The 17,169-nt window shown below is 36.0% G+C and overlaps 5 protein-coding genes and 1 long non-coding RNA gene across 9 annotated transcripts in view; 4 read left to right on the top strand and 2 right to left on the bottom strand.

The window, feature by feature from the left end:
* Positions 1 to 17,169, bottom strand: part of LOC126924195 (astakine-like) — a 303,996-nt gene that overhangs the window by 107,611 nt on the left and 179,216 nt on the right. The gene's annotated exons all lie outside the window — the stretch shown is intronic.
* Positions 125 to 1,535, top strand: LOC126924201 (chymotrypsin inhibitor-like). Its single transcript, XM_050738450.1, has 3 exons — positions 125 to 290; positions 768 to 865; positions 1,246 to 1,535. Exons 1-3 carry the CDS (start codon positions 242 to 244, stop codon positions 1,324 to 1,326), a joined length of 228 nt encoding a protein of 75 aa, XP_050594407.1. The 5' UTR covers positions 125 to 241; the 3' UTR covers positions 1,327 to 1,535.
* Positions 2,381 to 3,311, bottom strand: LOC126924200 (cysteine-rich venom protein 6-like). The gene is made up of 3 exons (XM_050738448.1): positions 3,143 to 3,311; positions 2,642 to 2,748; positions 2,381 to 2,552 (listed from the first exon to the last, which is right to left on the bottom strand). Exons 1-3 carry the CDS (start codon positions 3,192 to 3,194, stop codon positions 2,463 to 2,465), a joined length of 249 nt encoding a protein of 82 aa, XP_050594405.1. The 5' UTR covers positions 3,195 to 3,311; the 3' UTR covers positions 2,381 to 2,462.
* On the top strand, positions 3,597 to 5,154 carry LOC126924196 (uncharacterized). 4 transcript variants are annotated; one of them, XM_050738444.1, is made up of 5 exons: positions 3,597 to 3,834; positions 4,350 to 4,397; positions 4,474 to 4,568; positions 4,706 to 4,808; positions 4,974 to 5,154. In XM_050738444.1, exons 1-5 carry the CDS (start codon positions 3,732 to 3,734, stop codon positions 5,021 to 5,023), a joined length of 399 nt encoding a protein of 132 aa, XP_050594401.1. In that variant the 5' UTR covers positions 3,597 to 3,731; the 3' UTR covers positions 5,024 to 5,154. The 4 variants fall into 4 exon arrangements, 3 of the variants coding, with proteins under 3 accessions (XP_050594401.1, XP_050594402.1, XP_050594400.1); XR_007713444.1 differs by having other exon boundaries at positions 3,599 to 3,834; positions 4,471 to 4,568; positions 4,706 to 4,882; XM_050738443.1 differs by having other exon boundaries at positions 3,611 to 3,834; positions 4,471 to 4,568.
* Positions 7,428 to 8,431, top strand: LOC126924199 (chymotrypsin inhibitor-like). Its single transcript, XM_050738447.1, has 3 exons — positions 7,428 to 7,595; positions 7,916 to 8,034; positions 8,149 to 8,431. The coding sequence occupies exons 1-3, from the start codon at positions 7,544 to 7,546 to the stop codon at positions 8,227 to 8,229; spliced, it is 252 nt and encodes an 83-aa protein (XP_050594404.1). The 5' UTR covers positions 7,428 to 7,543; the 3' UTR covers positions 8,230 to 8,431.
* Positions 10,061 to 13,190, top strand: LOC126924205 (uncharacterized). The gene is made up of 3 exons (XR_007713447.1): positions 10,061 to 10,107; positions 10,350 to 10,697; positions 12,072 to 13,190. It is a non-coding gene; the product is annotated as an uncharacterized LOC126924205 (long non-coding RNA).

Below are 17,169 nucleotides of genomic sequence, written 5' to 3'. Positions count from 1 at the left end.
CGAACGTCGTGGAGAGAATGAACGGACGAAAAATTTTTGCTGGTGTATTAGCTTGTGAAGAAGAGGAAAATGACGTAAAGAGAAACGGAGATGCGAGAGGATGAACAAAGATCATCGACATGATCAGATGAAAGAAACGAGAAGCCGTATCTAGGTTTCGTAACAGTAGTATATAAAGCCAAGTATTTTGATAAGTTTGTCAGTAGTGTCAGTCGTAAGCTGTCTCGTAAAGGAATCGATAATGTCTCGTATCCTCTTTGTCTTCCTCGCCGTTATGGCTATCTTCTCCAGTAAGTAACTTCTGTTAAAGATTAACGCTATTTTATATAATTTTACGTCATTAAAAACAAAACATAGAATCTATTTAAACTGTAAAGGAAAACTCTTTTTGTTTCGTCTTTCACCGGGTACAGTCACATATCTCTGTATTTTCAATTCTCAAAACGTATGAATAGCTCATTCACACTACGAATCTGTTCACTTTCTGACTCAATTGTTTATTTCTGTAACAGCATATTTGCTTACGTTTTCAACCCTTGTATACGTTGAAATATCCGATTCGGTCGCTTTCGACATTCGGTTTTGTCAATGGTACGAACTAGTATGAATTGATTCGGCACCAGACGCTGAATCATTGACAGGCGTCCGCTTAGATTTTACTCTTTTAATTGTTTTCATAAAAATACGAATTTATATAAAAATCTAATCGTTAGCGGATCGATTAGAGATACAACGAAAAATAATACAATGATATCGTATTGCTACAGCTTCGTTTGGTCAGCAATGTGGACTGAATGAAGAGTTTAAATCCTGTGGATCATGCGAGCCCACTTGTGCCAAACCACGTGTCACCATTTGTACCATGGTTAGTATTAACATGTGAAAAGCACGTTAGAAGGACACGATGAATCGATTTTTCTTAATTCGTTAGATTTACAAATGCAAGTTCCTTAAAAGCAAGTAACAAATCTATGGAATTTTGTAAACTATTGAGTAGAGAATCACTCTCGGAATATTCAATAGGATTGTGAAAATACATACTTAATAAATTTCAAAGCCAATATAGTTTCTGTAAGGTAGAATTGATTGTTGAATTTTAAAAGTAGTTACCATGTTTCTTGCTTGTGGTTTTCATTTGTATTTATATAAATTTAATTACATTAATAATTACATTTATTTGCTTTCATTTTTATGGTTTTCTCTGTTCGACGTGTATACTAATTTTTGTTCTTTCATTTTTTGTAGGAATGTAAGATCGGTTGTCAATGTAAGAGCGGATATTTGAGAAATGGCGAAGGAACTTGCGTTCTTCCAGAAAAGTGTTAACTTCTTCGTTTAACTTATTTGAAACCCATTCTTCACTTCCTCGCTGATGTTTGCAATCTCTTCGCTGCTACTTTTTTCTTTTCTTTTTTTTTTTTTTACTTTACCAGTTTTTAATGAAAATTCAAAATGGAAATGTATTACACTATCTGTTCATAGATTAGTATTAGTCATAAGTTTACCTAAATAAAGACTATATCAACACTAGCAAACTGGTGTCTTAAATACCTACTTAAACTGCATCGATCGTTCTCAGTAAGCAAATTCAATGTTTAGGAAAAAGAAATTAAGATTTCAGGGTCGTTTCTAATGTCGTGTTAAGTGTAAGTGAGTACTCGTGACGCAAGATGAAAGTTACAAACGCCGGTTAATATCTCTTGGAAAGCACACATATAGAGTCACACAACGAATCGCTTTAAATTTGCATAGATTCTCGTTGCTCAAATTTTTATTTCCAGTAATAATTTCAAATTAAATTAAGTTCAATTTTTAGTAAAAAGTTAGAATTCGTTATAATTCTCCATATTAAAGATAGCGAAAAAGTAAATGTACTTACCATAAAGATAGCAACGACAATGAAGAGAAAAATAACAGCGGTACGAGATATGTTGGAACGAAGCAACCTTCGATCATAGTTTAACTGCAATTATAATTGTAATTGTCTTTTATGCTCGATAATTCGTCCTTCTAAAAACCGCTATCTTTGCTTGTTACGTATTTATCGGTCTAATCTTTCACCTATTTAAACTTAATGCACCTATTTAACATTATCATCAGTCTACGATTTTGTAAACTATTCAAACTCATGGTGAAAAACACGGCGATGAATTTGTGTCGTTAAAACTTCCTTCGGTTAACAATGTGAATTTATCCTATGCTTAGTATTATTATATTGATACTATTAATACTAATATCGGTACAATCTCGTAACGAGTCATTTCGCTAAGTTTCCATTGACATTCGTTATTTACTTTCGAACAGTCGTTTTAATACCACAAATCACACATGATATCACGAAATATAATAATTATGTAAGAGAAAATGAATAAAGAAAATATATGCATACATCTGTGATACTTTATTATTTCATTTAAAAACTACCATTTTCTAAGAATATCCTACCCATTGATCCAATCCAATCAATGTCTTTTACATTGGTTAACTGGGACACAGTGTTTAGCTGCGTTTCTCACATGTCCTTTAACACAGTGGCAGCCACGAACGCATTCCTAATGGGAATAAACGAGTAACGCGTTACAATTAAACTGAGACAAGATAATTTTCATGATTAAGAGAAGTGTATATATATAATACTGACCTCAATACAATCTACGTGAGGCTTAGCACACGTAGGTTCGCAAGAAGGAGAAGGTCCACACGCCTTGAATTCTTCGTTCGGACCACAGGCAGAGCTGACGCTACTTACTATATGCACATAGAATAATACATCTTGAAATAAAACGGCGATCGAATAATGAACAATCAACGATACGTGTAATGGCGACGATATAAATAAATAGGAAATGTTTGCTCAACTATGTAATCGTATTACTTCTACAAATTTCATTTCTAAATTTCACAAAGTTTTGTTTCTATTTTCAATTCTATTTCAATTTTAAAACTATTTAGAAACGGTGAATTTTGGTTTTCTACTGTTCTTCGATTTGTTTATTCAAATTTTTATTTTCGAGTAATTATTCTAAATCAATTGTAGGTTCAGTTTGGTATAAAATATAATTTTCTGTTTATATACGCGTCGCTAAAGTTGTACATATCAAAGACAGTGAAATTATACAGACAATGAATATATTGTACTTACTACAAATATAAGCAACGACAACGAAGAGGAAAATAACAACGGTACGAGACATGTTGAAACGAAATCTTCGATTACAGTTTGACTATAATTGTAAAAATTTTCGTGCGCTTCTGATTAAAATTCGTAACAGCAGTCTGTTTTTATACTCGATAATTCGTCCTTCTAAAAATCACTATCTTCATCTGTTATATATTTGTCAGTGTACTCGCCGTACGCTTATTCGATCGTGTCACTAATTGTAAGTTACGAAGAAATTTACACGTTATGAATATTTTATAAATTATTCGAAGCTCGTATAATTTGTCTTACGTGTCATATCATTAACAACTATACCAAAAGTCACCATATTGTCACGTTATTTCGTTATTATAAATATCAAATATTCATAAAAAATAATTCAAATGCATTATAATTTAAAGTCATTGAAATCTACTTAAGATACAAATATACACGTGAAGAATAAACTTACAGATAAGCACAAACTCGCTTAAACAACGATTATAAACGTCGGAGATGAATTACGCTCTCTTTGAATAAGCCAAGGTGTTGATATATAAAAGGACTGAGAGACGACTGTTGCACAGTGCACATGCACAATGTTTTATTCTACTTAATCTTCGTTTCTAGAAATTTAATCGACAAAATGGACCTAATAACAACAACTTTTGCCACGTTGACTCTTTATCTCATACGTAAGTACATCTGCTTTGTGAAATCGAGCAGCTTTCTGAAAAAAGTGCCCATAAGACAAAATGGTGATCTAAGTGAATTAAGTTTTGGTCCTAGGTATTTAATATTAGCTACGTTTCACCTGATAATTATAATGTTTCTTAAGAAACATTATCTTTTTCATATTTACAAACTAAATAAAAAATAATTTACCTATTTGACTGGAAAATTTATCGAGCATCTTCATATCTACAAATTTGCTCTCTCTCTGAAAAATCTCCAACAAGTCGTAGTTTCCAGTTCTTTCGTCGTGAAATTTCATTCCAAACCTTCGTTCTAAATCTCTATTCGTTTATCTTCGCTGTCAAATGATAAACCATAATTTATTCTCTTTGACTTCCGTGCGTTATCACTCTCTCATTACCATAAAAGGATGATTAAAATATTAGTATGGAAAAATGATTAACTATTCGACGTGAAACGCTGATATTTTCAAAAATTTGCAACGAAACCGGAATTAGAGTTATTACTCTTTCAGTCGCCCCCGATAGAATTTTCACTGCTGCTGACGAAACCACCGAGTCTGGTAAATAATTTTTAAACCTTCATATATATCTTTTGCTTCTCGATTTACAATGTTAACGTCAGTTTCTGTTTAGAAGAACCGACGAAATGTGGCAAAAATGAAGAGTACATGACGTGCAATCTTTGTCCAAAAAATTGCGAAAATCCCTTTCAAGAAATTTGCTCGCCAGGGGTAAGCAAGAAGAATAAAACATGGCAGGATCTTGATTACTAAAACACCGATTAGAGGAAAAAGATAAAGTTATTGGAAAATCAACGTTTTATTATGTAAGAACTAATTAAAATGAAGATTTATTGTCTTTGTTTCAGCCTTGCATAAAGACTTGTAAATGTAAATCGGGATACTACAAGGACAGTGGGGGCGTGTGCGTGTCTATCATAGCTTGCATCGTCGATAATATCAGAAATCGAAGTGAGTAATCATCGATATACGCAGAATATACAGAAATGTGTCAAATGTCCAAGATATGATTCTCGTTATATTTGGTAAATGAAAAACAAGATTCCACTTTTGTATTCTTATCGTTAGAAAAAACAAGAAATAAGAAATCTCCTGAAATAATTATTCTTTTCGTAGTTCCACAGGTAACAGAGCGAAGCGATTCTTCCTCGACAAATACGTCATAGCCAAGGTGCTAAAATTGAACAGGTGTTTATCCATGTTTGGAAGGAGGAAGTTTAAAGAGAATAAGTAAAACAAGAATTTCGCGTATTGTGTACGATATTCGGGAAGAAAAATAAATATTTATCTGCTGTTACTTATTCGATTTTAATAACGTCTGTCGCAATATATTTCTTGATATTTATATAATTTCCCATATTTACATACTTCAAATGATGTGCGGTCAGTCGTATGAATTTCTGCAAATCTTAACCGATGTCAAAGACCACGACCTCTCCAGATTATAGTTTTGTTAATTGTTCGTCTTGAACGATACCGATATTATCTCACGATACTTATTTTTTCAAAACACATGTTACATTGAAGAATAATTCGAGGAAAATATTTACTATGGAATCGTTGTACTTAAATTTATCGAGGGAATTGTCAAAACAAGGTGCATCTGCTACCAATTAAAAATTATTGTATAATTATCTAATCATGTGACAATTTTTCTAACCAACACTGTATTTACTTTGAATGGTACTCCAGATCAAATACTGTCGATTTATCAATCAACGTACGCTTCTAGAATCATCCTCCGACCGGTTGGAGCTGTTTCAAAGACAGATCTTTTTCTTTCCTACATTTCTATCGTTAGGATATTTCTTAAATTCGAGGAGAATTAAAAAAGATCGTGACTTAGAAATGATGAGACAAAAATTTTTTTTAAACATTAAATATTAATCTTCTACGGCACAGCTAAATCTTGATCAAACTGCTGCGACTTCTCTAAATATTCCAGAAGCTTGAAAAATTCAAATGGCTTAGAGAAAACAGGCATCTTTCTCGAATATACTCTGTTCGTTTCTAAGAAGATCTCGGCAAAGATCAAATAGCGTAAAGTCAACCAACTACGGGCTACGGATACGAGGACATTTGCCGAAGATAAGCACTCCCACTGCTATCAAAGGCGCGATCGGCCTCTCTCGATACTATCGCGATCGTTCCAGGACCTAACAACCTACTAAATTCACAGCTTTTTGCCCTGATGTATAAAGATGCATAAAAATGCACACAAATGGTCAAATTAGCGACCACGACAAGTATTTGTACGCCACTTTCGTATGGCTACAAAAATTTAATGCTGCAGAAATGAAATTAGGAGTTTGACAAAGAAACGTTGCATAAAAAATAATGATGTGTAACCACGGTGAATGGTGATATTTGTGCCATGAAATGAGCTACGACGATCGCGCAACGTCCCTTGCCTGTTTTACCAAAAGGAATTCTATTAAAAGAGAAGAGAAAAAAAGAACTAGAAAGAATACTAACACTGACACTGTCAATCGCTTTTGTTACGCTTAGGCGAAACAAATTCGCGATGAAACTTACGAAACGACGGGAATCGTGGAAAGACGTGACAGCCACAGGCGACTTCTTGGAAGAAACGAGATTGTACGGTAAACACGAGTCGAAGTAGCCAGAATTGGATGGCAAAGGTCGTTATCCGTAACCTCGTTTTACAGATTTCGAATATGTATTCGGTTTTCCCAATGGTTTCGTTCTCCAAAACGACGCCAACTTTCCTTCGAAATCATGACGGAGACGATATGGTGAAAGAGAGGCGTGTTTGTATCAATGAGCAACGACTAATGGTACAGATAGAGATTAGAAACGAACAGGTACTCGATTCTTCGATAAATAAACGATAATATTACGTAGGAAACATCGGTTATTTCCTTAAAGTATTGAAATTTTTCCTGGACCTCGCTCAGGTGATCTAATGAAACGTGAAATAATGTGCTAATAAGAGACACGAGAACGATAGGTACACTAACGGGCAAAAGTATCTGAATAGTTGCAGCGGATCACGAAAGAATATCACACTTGTGGAAATTGGCAAAGTGTGGACAGTCAATTATTCGTTACATTAATAAACTGGAATAATTAATGAGACCATCTTTAGCGCTAATTATATTTTTCGGCTCGCTACCGTATACTAATCTTTTATCAATTATATGTTTGCAATAAGTTTATTATGACTTCTATATACATTTTCGAATTGGTTACAAATTTTGAAGAATAAAAAAGGTTTGTTGCATGGAACAAGAATTTAGTTACGAGAGGATTTGATTTTTTTGTCAAACAGCTGATTACACAATTTCCAATTGTATGGATTCAGCAATTAAGCACAAAAAATATCACTGTGGGATTTTCATCACCTCGTTTGTTGTTTACTACGAATATATTCCATCAATAGACGAGATATCGGCACCGATAATCAACAAAAAGATTGCCACGAGCTATCGCTAATCTGGATATGACGAAGTAGCTAAACAATGAATCGAGAGAGTAGCATGAGTCGGTTACGACAAAAATTTTTGGAAGCACGGTAAGCGAAAAGGGGGAGTGGAGTGTGAAAGTCATGCGTCGGATTGTATAAAAGCGCGAGCGGCAGAAGATACAACTCAATCGTAACAGGCGCAACATAGATTGACCGTAGTTCTTCAAATCTCAACGTTATTTCGACGACTTTAATCACCATGACTCGTGTAGCAGTTCTTCTCTTACTCGTCGTAGCTATTGTGTACAGCAGTAAGTAAACAGAAATTATGTTACGTTTTCATTCAACGCGAGTTTTATTACCTTTCCGTTTACCTTTGTCTCTTAATTTTTTTATTAAAAATAATATTATATTTTACTTGAATATTATGAATAAAGTAGTGTCATTAATATAATGTAATAATATAATTAATATAAAATGTAAAGAATAGAAATTGAAAAATATCTCAAATATATAAAAAAGTATAAAAAGAATTTTCTTTAATTTTTAATTATTATTTCGCCTTACGATTACACCGTGATTATTTATCAAACTTTATCGGATAACGAATCCATTCAACGATTAATTACAGGCGCATATCCTCAGGCGTCAGAGGCTAATCAAGAATGTGGTCCAAACGAAGAATTCAATTCTTGTGGATCCGCGTGTGTGGACACCTGTGAGAAATCAGCATCACCTATCTGCACTATGGTTAGTGTCTCGTAATATATAAATTTGAGTAAAATTTTAATTCTTCGATTTATATCATCGATTGCTTCAAAAAGCGATCAATGTCTTGACGATTCCACGAATTTTCTGTTACAGAATTGTGTAATCGGTTGCCAGTGTAAACAAGGTTTCGTAAGGAACAAGGAGAACAAGTGTGTGCTCACTCGCAATTGTTAAATTTTAACGAAATACAATCGCCAATCGATTTTTCTGGTTGAAAGAAACGCTCGCAATAATTATGCACGGTAGAATGCTTCCTGCGTAATTTGTTGTATCATTACTTATTGTTAGTGGTAGCCACTGATAACTACAATTATTGTACTGCTTACTTTTGTTAAGCTTTGTTACATTTCCAATGAAATATACATAAAGATATTTACTTCTTCTTCTTCTTCTTTATTAATCCCATATTTTTCTTTTTAACACGAATGGAGTTCCAACGATAAATTTTTATACTCGAAAATATAAATCAACTAAACAGTGCAAACAATGAATGAAAAGAATTTTCAAGAAGGAATATTGTGTTTATTATATTAGATAAAATGATAACTACAAACATTCAAGTCATATTTAGATTGAAACAAGCAAATCCATTAATAGTATTTAATTAATTAAAATTTGAACCTGAACTTTTCATATTACCGAGGACAATTAACGCACCATGAACAAATATATTTTTTTATATTACGTAGATTAACTGAATTGTTTATGCACGAACCTAATTCTTTGACTATTCTACGTCTCTTAAAAAAATCTGGAATATTTCTGAGATACTTATCAATGTTGTTATTAACGCTTCCTTACGCTCCCTCTATACGTTATACGGAGAATATGTTACTAAGAATATGTTAAACAAAAGTCTAATTAAGCTATAAAGGGTTAAAAATAGCGAAAAATCACATAACTTTCGGCCTAAAAACTACATCTCTTAGTCAACGAAATCTATCGTCTGTTTCCGCATCAACGTTATGATAGACATGTTCACGATGTATTGTTTAAATTGTCTTTACAAGCCCAAATAAAAATCGAAAAGTGCCACCTTTACTTCTTTCTTCGCGGTTCCAAATGCAATTATTTTTTAATTTTTTCATGAATCATCTAGTAAACTATGTTCTTGATTTCTTAAAAAAAAACCCAAGCCGTTTGGCCCAATTTTAAAAAAGTTAATCAATTTCAAAGGGTGTTCCAACAGTGTTGGAAGTCACTGTACTGCAAATAGCTCCTTTAATTTTTAATTTTAATTAAAATTAATTTAATTAATTTAACCTTTCCTTTAACTTTTTCCAAAAAGCCGTATTCGTAGCATGTAATCGAAGCCAGAATCAAAACAATACCTAACATATAATTAGCGCCGATCGGAACATTGCGCTCCGACTATAATAAACACTTATAATCACAGACTATAGTCGACGTTAGGAACGAAAAGGTCAAAAATAAAGATTGACTGACGCAATTCAGTGTCAACAGAAGCATCGAGATGTTAACTGAGAACAAAAAACCGCTATATACAAATATTTGATTACACGCCTATACATATATCGGATATCAGTTTTATCGTGAATTAATTTCTTTAGCGCTCGTAGATAAAGATTTCCACCCATTATTTTATTTCTCTGGATAAAAATTTTTTACAAAAGGTATCTTTACCAATACTTTGTACAATAACATGATATCTAAAAAGCAACCGTATCGTATCGATCATTCATAATCACAGACATTACTGCAACCAAACAGAAAAATGTTTCACAATTGCAAAATTAAAGAATTAAACGTCAATCTTTGAATCGATTGATCAATGTCAAGTTGAAGATGTTTTATATTTTCTATCTTTTCATACTTTCGATATATTTCCACTCCAAAATTAAAGATACAAAGTTGAATCATCGCGATTGAGTCTATACGTCTAATTTGCTTTTAGTCTCTGATACGTACCGAATGACTCATCGATAATGTAGGTTCATTGATAACGCGTCACACACCTTGCGGTTAATCGAGCAAATGTTAGTTCATTCTCAAACAAAGCAGTCGCGAGGTTAGTCGATTTTAGCGGAATGGGTGAGTAAAGTCAAACAGTAGGTTATCGAGAAAGGCGATCGTTTATTTTCTCTCGTGGAAAGTTACACAACTTTTTTTTCGCTGGCCGGCAATAATTTAATAAATCAATAAATCATACGACGCGTAAACCTCAGCATTCGTCCGACAAGACGCATTCGTTCAGCGAATTCTTTAAGTATCCGTCTATGCATTGACAATCCGTCACGCATTTCTAAAAGAAACAAACGAATTTTAATTCACAGTGGAATTATATACAAAATTTCTCTATAAGGAAATTTCTTTGAAGACACTAACGCTGATACAGTTTGGTTGTTGGGGTATTCCACATCGAGGCTCGCACGCAGTACCACAAAATTTGAATACTTGGTTAGGTGGACAGATTATGCCAGCGTTGATCGCTAAGCGATTATAATATGAAATTAAGAAATTTCTTTGTAAGGGATCTACTGCTAGAACTAAAAAGAATCAGGAAGAAATCTATTTGATTGTCAAATACTTACAGCTGACATAAACAACGACAATGAATAAGAGAAGAACAATAACACGAGACATGTTTTATGCCTTTCCTCGACGGTAGTTCCAAATGTAAGGTAATCTTTCAAAGAAGCTTATTTATAGCAACACCTTCATCCTTCAAAACTGATAAAACCGCTTATTATTCCCTTATCGCTTTTACTTTCGATTCGCCTCCCATAAATAATCACTTAAGATTATACGTATACTCATCTAGAAAAATAATCTTAATCTGACGTAAAATAATTTAAAAAATATTTGTCAAAATTGTAAAACGAGCTTGATAAATTGACGTATCTATCGTTCGCACGATAACGTAGTAAAAATTCAAAAGGATCATGTAAAAAGATGTATAGACGTAAGCAACGAGAATGAGATAAAAAGCAAGACGTTAAAAAGTTCCCTAATTATTTGGAACAGTATATTCGCATCTCGATCTGCTAATCTCTTATCCACCATCTCCATCTTGAAGCATATTAAATCGTCGATCTTGCACCTTCTAACGAGCAACCCATATTCAAAAGCAATTTATCACATTAATGGACCAAAGAGTAGTCAGAAGATGTTGAGAACCATTTGATCGTCCATGAACCATTCGAGCAAATCGGAAGAACATTAAGTTATCGACAATAAGTCGACTGCGTGAGAGGTCGAACGGTTAATTGGCTGTTAATATATCGTCTGGAACGGGAAACTACGGGAACGAGCAACAACTGTATAACAAGCAAGTTCATTCTGATGCAGTCGCGTTTATCAAGGGGGCCGGATGGTAAATTATCGGGGTACAGGGGCGGGCTAATGTTGCGTACAGTGGTCAGTGGCTGTGCAGCAAGCAGCTTGTCTATTCGCCGTGTACACGGGCAAACAGGCCGCGTTAAATCGCAATCGCATTGAATTCCCGCAAACGTGACTTTTCTCGCGTAACTAACGCCTTCGGCAAATAAGCTCTCGAATCGCCTCGATTACCGATTCCCCAGGTATAACCGGCCGCCCGTGAAAACATGCCGGTCCAATTAAAACTTGCTTACCCTTTGGAACAATCGAAAAGTCTTGCTTCGTTCAGCTCGTTACAACTTTTTAACAACTCAGCCACTCCCTTGGCGTAAAATCGCAATCTCGCGATAAATAACTTTGATTAGTGATTAAGGAAAATCTTCTTGAACGTTTCGAATATCTTGAATATTTTCAAAGCGCGAGACATTGGTTTTAATGGATGAGCAATTTCCATCAACGAGGAAACACTGTTGAATCGCTGAATCCGTGTACACCGATCGGTAGAATCAGGATGTTGATCTAAATTTATATTTTTACGAATACGACTAACAAATAGAACGTACGCAAAAGGCTTTTTCCTAAATATTGTAAAAATAGTTATACTCCAGATATTTCATGCATTTCTGCTTGTTATATACGTTCTGTGCATTCTTTCAATTTTTGCGTCTATCTTTCAGCGTATCTCGGGTATCTTTCAATTCTTCTTAGATGGTATTTTCTTCGGACTGGCTTCAGGGCACACTGAACGTTCTTTCAAGAACGAACCGGATTTACGAAACGTCGGAACAAAGCGCAACTACTGATAAAACGCGATTGAAATCCGAGGAAGCACAAACATGTCACATGCATGATATAGTTTTAAATAGTATACTTGGATTTTACGTTTTGCATCTGGATCCAAACAGTTTCATCAGCACGAATTTCTCGAAACGTGTTTCGAGGACCCTCGGGACGAAGCGAAATCGTCAGACGAAGCAGCAGGAGAAGCGATCGAGGGTGAATCGAAGGCAACCGAAATTCCTGCCATATTTCGCTGAAACCGAGTTTCCTTCCGGCTGGTTGATTCAATATGTTCCATCCGGGTAAAACGGAACTCCAGCCAGGCTATGGACAATACACTTTTCCGAATGAATCCCGTGGTTCCATGAACGCGAATGGAATATCTCGATCGACGATCCCGCGGAATGGAGCGGCCAAGATATAGCCAAATTCTATTTCTTGTTCGATGAACGAGATTTCGAGATTAAGAAGATAAAGAAAGATCATCGTGTGTTTTCTACTTCTTCGCATGTTCATACTGAAGATGTTAAAACGTATTGAAAACGAGGGATATGATAATGTTTATTGGGAAGAATATTAGCGATTTTTCCTAGTATTATCGATCCTTTGAACCTACAAATTCTACTTACCAAACCTCTAGTCTTTTATTTATATTACAAATCGTGTTCTCAAAACTGGAATTTTACCGACTGTAACTCAAGTTAGCAACGATGCACGACTGTTCTCTATTTAAACGTCTTTGCATGTTCAATTATTAATGCTATTGAGCATGTTTATCGGGCAATCATTAAAACTACTAAGCACGTTGGATCAACGATCGATTAGTTAATGATAAATAAAGGAGAAGAGATTAAGATTAGGAGAAAAAGGATATATCATTGAAAATTTGAAAAATATTCATAGCGCTATTGCGAGATTTAGTCTCACGATATAAAGGATCCTTGTCTCAAACGGTCCATTTACGGTCGAAAATTTAGTGCACCGGCAGCACATAAAATCTCAACGAACGAGGCTCTGGCGCGATGAGATTTATGGAAATTGAAGATCTCTATAGCAGAGTTGTTACAAATCTTTCACTGGATCATCGTCTATTTCGCGTCCAGACATCTTCCTCGCCAAAAGTGTAAGGTTTTTTAAGCACTCAATGGTAAGTATCGAATTTCGTTTTATTTCATTTTACGCGCGAATTTCGTCCATAACGTTAATTAATGAATAAACAATTGACGAATATTATAGTTAATATACAATGATCGAATATAGGTACTCGAGCACGAACAATATAACGAATTAAAAAATAAGCGATTAGGTAGGAGAGCATTTTTTGATTATCAGAAAATATTGTCTAATTGTCCTATGTAGCGTTTAACTGCCACTGTCGGTAAAAGGTACACGCATTATCGAATACGACTCGGTGTACGACAGTGTTAGGCTGGTTGCCAGTCGCCAGGAACTTTTCCAAAGCTTTATTTCTTGATTACGAGTCTTTTTACGAGTACCAAACATCTCAAAGTAATTTTTAGGAAAATATTTAGATTGTTGTAATTTTTTAGTATATTACAAATTATACTATTATATCGTTGCATTCGTCGTTAAAATAGATTTTAAAAGCGAAAGGATCTTTAAGAGGAATCACTTGAAAGAATGTTTCAGAATACCCAATATTCGCAAAAGAGAAAGATGTACAAATACGTGATACCCAACTCATTATCTACCGAAATAATCGATATAAGCAAATAACACCTAAATGTAAACATCGTGGTCCAGATTACATGACTTGTGTCACGAAGCAATAAATTTTTTTAATAGACTTGAATAAACGATAAGATAACCTCACGCATTAACGGTATTAATACGTAAATCCGTGCAGTATTGACAAGTTAATTCCGTACAAGAAGCAAAAGCCGATAAAGGAAAATAGAAAGAAGCTTAAGGAAAAATTTATACCGATAACATTTTTAACAAGCATTGATTACCACCTGTGACTAACTAGCTATTCTTAAGACTAGACGGATCAAAGGAGAATTAAACGTAAAATTTAGCGGAGAAAGAGGCGGAGGTCGTTAGGTAGATGGCTACCATTAAATTCCGTAATAAAACTGGACCGTGGTTCAGGTCGCAGGACCGGCGATTTATATCTCAATTAAAACGCGGCCGTAAAATCGTGTTGTCTTTGGATCATCCATCGAACTTCCTAGCTTTCTCAAACTTTCGCCTCAAACACTGTGAAATGTATCCCAGTTTGCAAATGTCTATTCTCATTAACGCTCTAATAGGATTATCGTGAACTCTGCGAATCGACCTAGCTGTTAGGGGTCCGCTTTATCGTTTGGTCGGTGCGCTTTGATTACCTGCCAGTGTTCTTCGAGCAAACGCAACGATTATCGTCGATGAGACACCAGAATAATTGTACAAAAAAAAGGCCACAATCGGCTCGTACTTTGTACATTTTATCTGTCTCTAATCCGATTCAGAAATCTCCATGGACGTATTGCTTCTCAAGAGAATTACTTCGAAAGAGATCGTTCCATCGACGTTTATAAACATAATCTCCTTACTAGTCCGCAAATGCTTATGCATTTACAGAAAATTAAAATGTCTAAAGACACACACACAAAGTATTGAAAATAAAGTATACTTGTCACGATGCTTAGAGGATGAAACAAATATCTGTTACTCGTATTCATAAAAGTATAAATTTGCATAAACATCTACGGTTTAAACGTTGCTCCTGTATCGCATGATCGTAGAAAAGAAATTCTCGAACCACATTTAGTTAAATGCCAAAAAAACAACCCTCTACCCAATACTCTAAATGGCCGTTTTCCACGACTTTTCGTTCACTCTGCTCTGATCGTCGTTTAATCGTGCACTATTCGTGATCGATCCTCAATCCCCATTCCGGAGAAGAAGACGGTGTCCATGGCGTCGCGGGACAGATTCCTTTCCATTACGAAGATTGCGCTTGTTCTGCGCGAAAGTAACATAGCAAATGTAGTAAAACCTCGACGAGCACGGTCGATCAAGAAGATTACGTTCTCGACGATGCGAAGTATCCTCAAAAGCTTTCGCGTGGAGAATACGACCGGCTACATTGCGAATTAATCCGAATCGACGCGACCGTGAAAAATGAGAAACGAGGCGGTTGTATTTCGTGTACGCGGAAGGGTTGCCTCACCTGGCCACCGTATCCGTTAGAATATCACGCACGCCTGTTTACGGTTGCCAGGGAAACACCGGTGCACGCGCCCGCATCGACAAGGGGATTCTCTCGCGTGTCCATCCGTGACGCGCTTTCAACCGAGCCTTGGACGCGGCGGCTTCGCGTATGCTGGCCGATGCGTTGCCTTTGAACGAATTAAAGCATTTGGCAAATTGGATTCCTCGCTGGGGCGGCGCGGGAATGCAGGGTGTAGATTTGCCGATTGCCTTTTGCGTCTCTCTGCTTTCAGCGAATGTCCTTTCGACGCTTCTCACGATGAACTGCGAAGGGGATGCTTTCAACCGTACGGAAAAGCTTTCTAGTTTCTTTCGCAAAGATCCTAGGAAGATCACAAGCAGGCTCTCTTTCTCTGTGCGAAGAGCGAAACGGACGAAGCTATGACAAAAATCCGCGAAATCGCGGACTTTACCATTAGGTTACGATTACACTGGATTACTTAGAACTATCGTTCTAAGCAATTAGATATCCAGACTTTCTTGCGACGTAATTTATCGAGTAATAGCATTAATAAACTGGTTACACGGATAATAAATAACAGACTTCTTTTTTAGTTACATAGAACAATTAGATAACTTGCACGATTTATTTGCAGAAAAAGAGACGATGATAGACGTGTCAACGATTTTTCTGCTGCACAATTATTGTTTTCATCTGAACAAAAATGTGATCTCAGCGGGACAGAACAACCAACAGTCTACCACGTTTGATTGCTCCGTCGTATTCATCGGAACGACGGTTCGTCAGAACACGCATTCGCCGTTACACTCGTTGCTGGTTCAGAATAAACGCTCCACCTGCGACGATGCTGGGCCAAATTTCAAGGCACCTATTTATGGTTGCCAAGGAAACATGTGCACAATTTTACGAGGGGAACGTGAAAACCCCTTTCGCGAGTCCAGCAACCACGATAACTGTCGTCGTATTTTCCTGACGGCACACGAGTCGAGGGACGAGAGAATCGTTGTTGGTAATACGCGTGTACCGAAATTCACGACACGGACTGAGATCGATTCGGCGAATGTTCATCGAAATCTTTTTCGGAGTATGAGCGTTCTAAAAGAGGAAAAAGATTATTATATAATTTTAAGATTCATCTCGTCAAAGATAAGCAACTGTCCGGATACTTTGAAGGTACAGGGAGGAAAACTGCTGACGTTCACTAAGTGCGAAAATTACTGGCTCGGAAGTCCGATCGTTCTTTCCGCTTGGAGGCAGTCGACGTATATTTTCAACGTCGCTTCGCACCGTTAGATCCGGCTAATAACGCCAAACAGTTACGCTCTTAACGGGTGCAGTTTCTCCTTCGTTAATTCTGAACGCGTTTCCAGACGTTTGTAAAATGTTGCACGCGCCATTCTCTGACTCGCGACACGCGATTCTACCTGTACACGGCCGATGGAACACGAAGAAGGGAGAGAGACTATTCGCGTATCTCGTGGAACGTTAATTATTCGCTAACAACTGTTCAACTTAACCGCTTCTATATTTAAGTTCTACGGGATGAAGCCCCGAGGCGTGACTTTTGCTAAAATTAAAATTGAGACCACCCATCTCGTTTGCTTTATTATTGCCAATCTCCTCGTTCAATGAGAGATCATAAGCTTGACGAATTCGCCTCGGGTAACAGGTTCAACTCGTCAAGATATTATATCTGCTCGAACGGTTTCTAGCCAATTTGTTTCTGCAAACAGTTTTGTGATTTATGGAAGCGGAGGTCGATTTCCAGACTAGAAGATAATCACCGATAAAAGTGTCTTCCGCAAAGCAAATAACAT

This window comes from Bombus affinis, chromosome 14 (assembly GCF_024516045.1).
Source record: "Bombus affinis isolate iyBomAffi1 chromosome 14, iyBomAffi1.2, whole genome shotgun sequence".
Lineage (NCBI taxonomy): Eukaryota > Metazoa > Arthropoda > Insecta > Hymenoptera > Apidae > Bombus > Bombus affinis.
Note: the sequence above shows the minus strand (reverse complement) of the source record. Positions and strands in the feature narration are given on the sequence as shown.